Source organism: Trichechus manatus, unplaced genomic scaffold (genome assembly GCF_000243295.1).
Source record: "Trichechus manatus latirostris isolate Lorelei unplaced genomic scaffold, TriManLat1.0 scaffold00038, whole genome shotgun sequence".
NCBI classification, from domain to species: domain Eukaryota; kingdom Metazoa; phylum Chordata; class Mammalia; order Sirenia; family Trichechidae; genus Trichechus; species Trichechus manatus.
The window spans coordinates 4233442-4236106 of NW_004443974.1; the positions used below are offsets into that span (position 1 = coordinate 4233442).

Genomic DNA, 2665 nt, shown 5'->3' on the forward strand with positions numbered 1-2665 from the left:
CACAGGGCTACTTGGCCGTTGGTCACGTCTTAGGAGAGATGTGTTATCTGCTATGTTTTTTCACTCCATTTAATATGCTTATATTTATAAAGCACTTTACAAATATAAAGCATGGTATTAGAAGCCAATTCTTGGTTTCATCATTAGGTGACTAGCTACCACATAAGAAAATCACCTTAACTAATTTTACATGATGTAAGTAACAGGTGTAACAATGCTTGCGCTGAAGTTTAGAATATGAGTTTAAAATAAGTTTACAGCTGCAAAATTGGTTGCTACTAAAATGATCTTTTAAGAAACCTAAGAGATTAGGCTGACCATCTGCCTGTCGATTGCATAGCCCAAGATTGTCAAGTACAATTGCCTCGCGCACATTGCTAATATAGAGTTTTGTCAGGCTATCTACGTCCTTCTTTATCATTATATACTAAGCTTCATATCACTCGAATCATTTACTTCAACAGGTTTGAATTATGAATGCATTCCTGCCTTTAGGGGGCAGTCATAGTATACCCAGACATTCAAAGTAAGAGGTTCTACATCTGCAATGAAGACTAAAGATCTGTGCATAAGCTACTGATCCACAAACAGATAATCCTTTTGCTTTGACTAGTGCAAATTTCCAAGGAGGCTGCCAGCAGACTGACAGATGCCTTAGCATTGGCCAAAGGAAGAGAAATAAAAGTGGATTGTGTCTTGGTGTTTTTATTAAAATATGCCCAGGCTTTTCCAAGATGACCAAGACGGCTTCCAGAAATACTGTTCCAGGCCATCTGTGTGGAAGCAACTTCTGCCCTTGTTTAGGTCTGAAAGATATAACGCAAACATCCACCAAACCCCAGAACATGAAGAGGACACCAAAGCTGTGCATGACTTCAAGGTAAGACAACCTCTTCATAATCCATGATTCTTTCTTGACAAGGAGGAGGGTTTATCCAGAAAGAACATAAAATCATAAACAAGTTTGAGTGCCATTGCTCACTTTATCTTATTGAAGATTTATCCCCAAGAGAAAAACTATAACCATGATGACAATTACTGGATATGTCCAGTTTTCTCCAACCACAGCAGTGTCCCTTTATCAAGACAAGTCATTACTCATTGCTTTTTTGTTTTGGGAGATACTGTTTTTAAAAGCAGAAAACCTAGTCACAGATTGGGTGGCTATTGGTATTAGCCCTTGGATGTTTTTCTCTGATGTAAAGATTTTATCCTATGTAGTAATGAAATAAAAAATATAGACTGCTTTTTATAAAGACTGCTAGAGAACAAAGTCAATAGACTGATACAGGAACATAAGAACATTAAGGAGTTAAGAGGGTGTTTTTTTCTAAATTCCAGGTAATTCCTAAGACAGCATCACTTTCTACCATTAGAAAGATGATGTCCCCAAACAGTAGCAATTTTACTGCTCAGTGTAGTGTGTATCTTTGCGGAAGGTACAGTTTAAGTCTGTAAATCCTCTTAACTATTAATAGAACCATTTCTTAAAAGGTTATTTTGGTGTGGAGGGGGATTGCCTTGTGTTAGTGTCTAACGAATAATGATCAGAGCTAAGAGTTAAATGCTGCAAAATTAGACCACAGCAAATGGAAAAGTATTCACTTTAACACTAAAAATCCATTTGCCCCTGTGTCATGGCTCATATCCCAACAGTGATCATTCTTTATTTGCAGACACTCTATTTAATTCTCTTGATCTGCCTCTTCCCCTGATTTTTTTTTTTTTTTTAACTACTTGGCACAAGCAGAAAAGAAAAATTTTAAAAAAGTTTTATGGAGGCCTTTTATGTGTAAATGAATTGAACTTTCAAACATTTGTGAATTACAAATAACACCTGAATTTCCATGCCACCCCTATTATCATCAAGGAGCCTGGGTAGTACAAAGAGTTGCCAGCTGGTTGCTTGGCAAAGGTTATTTGTCCAAACCCACCCAGCACTCTGTGGAAGAAATGTCTGGCAAACCGCTTCTGTCAAGATTACAGCCAAGAAAATCCTATGGAGCAATTCTGCTTTGTAACACATGGGGTCACCTTGAGTCAGGGGCTGACTCAGCAGCAGCAAACAACAAACCACAACCTATTATCATCTAAACACTAGGTCTTGAAGAAACTAGAATGAAATAGGATCTAGTGGCCAAAAGTCCTTGATTGATGGGCATCTAAATGTAGGCAAGATGTGCACTGTTGCACTTTACCAAGCATGATGACCTTCTCCAGGGATTGGTCCCTCCTGATAACATGTCCAAAGTATGTGAGACAAAGTTTTGCCATCCTTGCTTCTAAGGAACATTCCTCCAAGACAGATTTGTTTGTTCTTGTAGCAGTCTACGGTATACTCAATATTCTTTGTGAACACCATAATTCAAAGGCATCAATTCTTCTTCAGGCTTCTTTATTCATTGTCCAGCTTTGGAATGAATATGAGGCAATTGAAAATACCATGACTTGAGTCAGCTGTGCCTTAGTCCTCAAAGTGACATCTTTGGTTTTCAACACTTTAAATAGGTCTGTTCCAGCAGGTTTGCCCAATGCAATAACGTCCTTTAATTTCTTGACTTCTGCTTCCATGATTGTGGATCCAAGTAAAATGAAATCCTTGACAACTTCAATGTTTTCTCCATTTATCATGATGTTGCTTATTGGTCCAGTTGTGAGGATTTTT

The 2665-nt window shown here is 37.9% G+C and overlaps 1 protein-coding gene across 3 annotated transcripts in view; it reads left to right on the forward strand.

Moving 5' to 3' along the window:
- Positions 1-715: 715 nt before the first annotated feature.
- The window catches only part of RGS20 (regulator of G protein signaling 20), a 137300-nt gene continuing 135350 nt past the window's right edge, over positions 716-2665 (forward strand). For 2 of the 3 annotated variants that reach the window (XM_004375610.2, XM_004375611.2), the window contains exon 1: positions 716-880. In XM_004375610.2, the coding sequence (XP_004375667.1) occupies positions 716-880 (165 nt within the window). Of the gene's footprint in view, positions 882-2665 lie in introns of all 3 variants that reach the window. The other variant, XM_004375609.2, reaches the window with a different exon arrangement.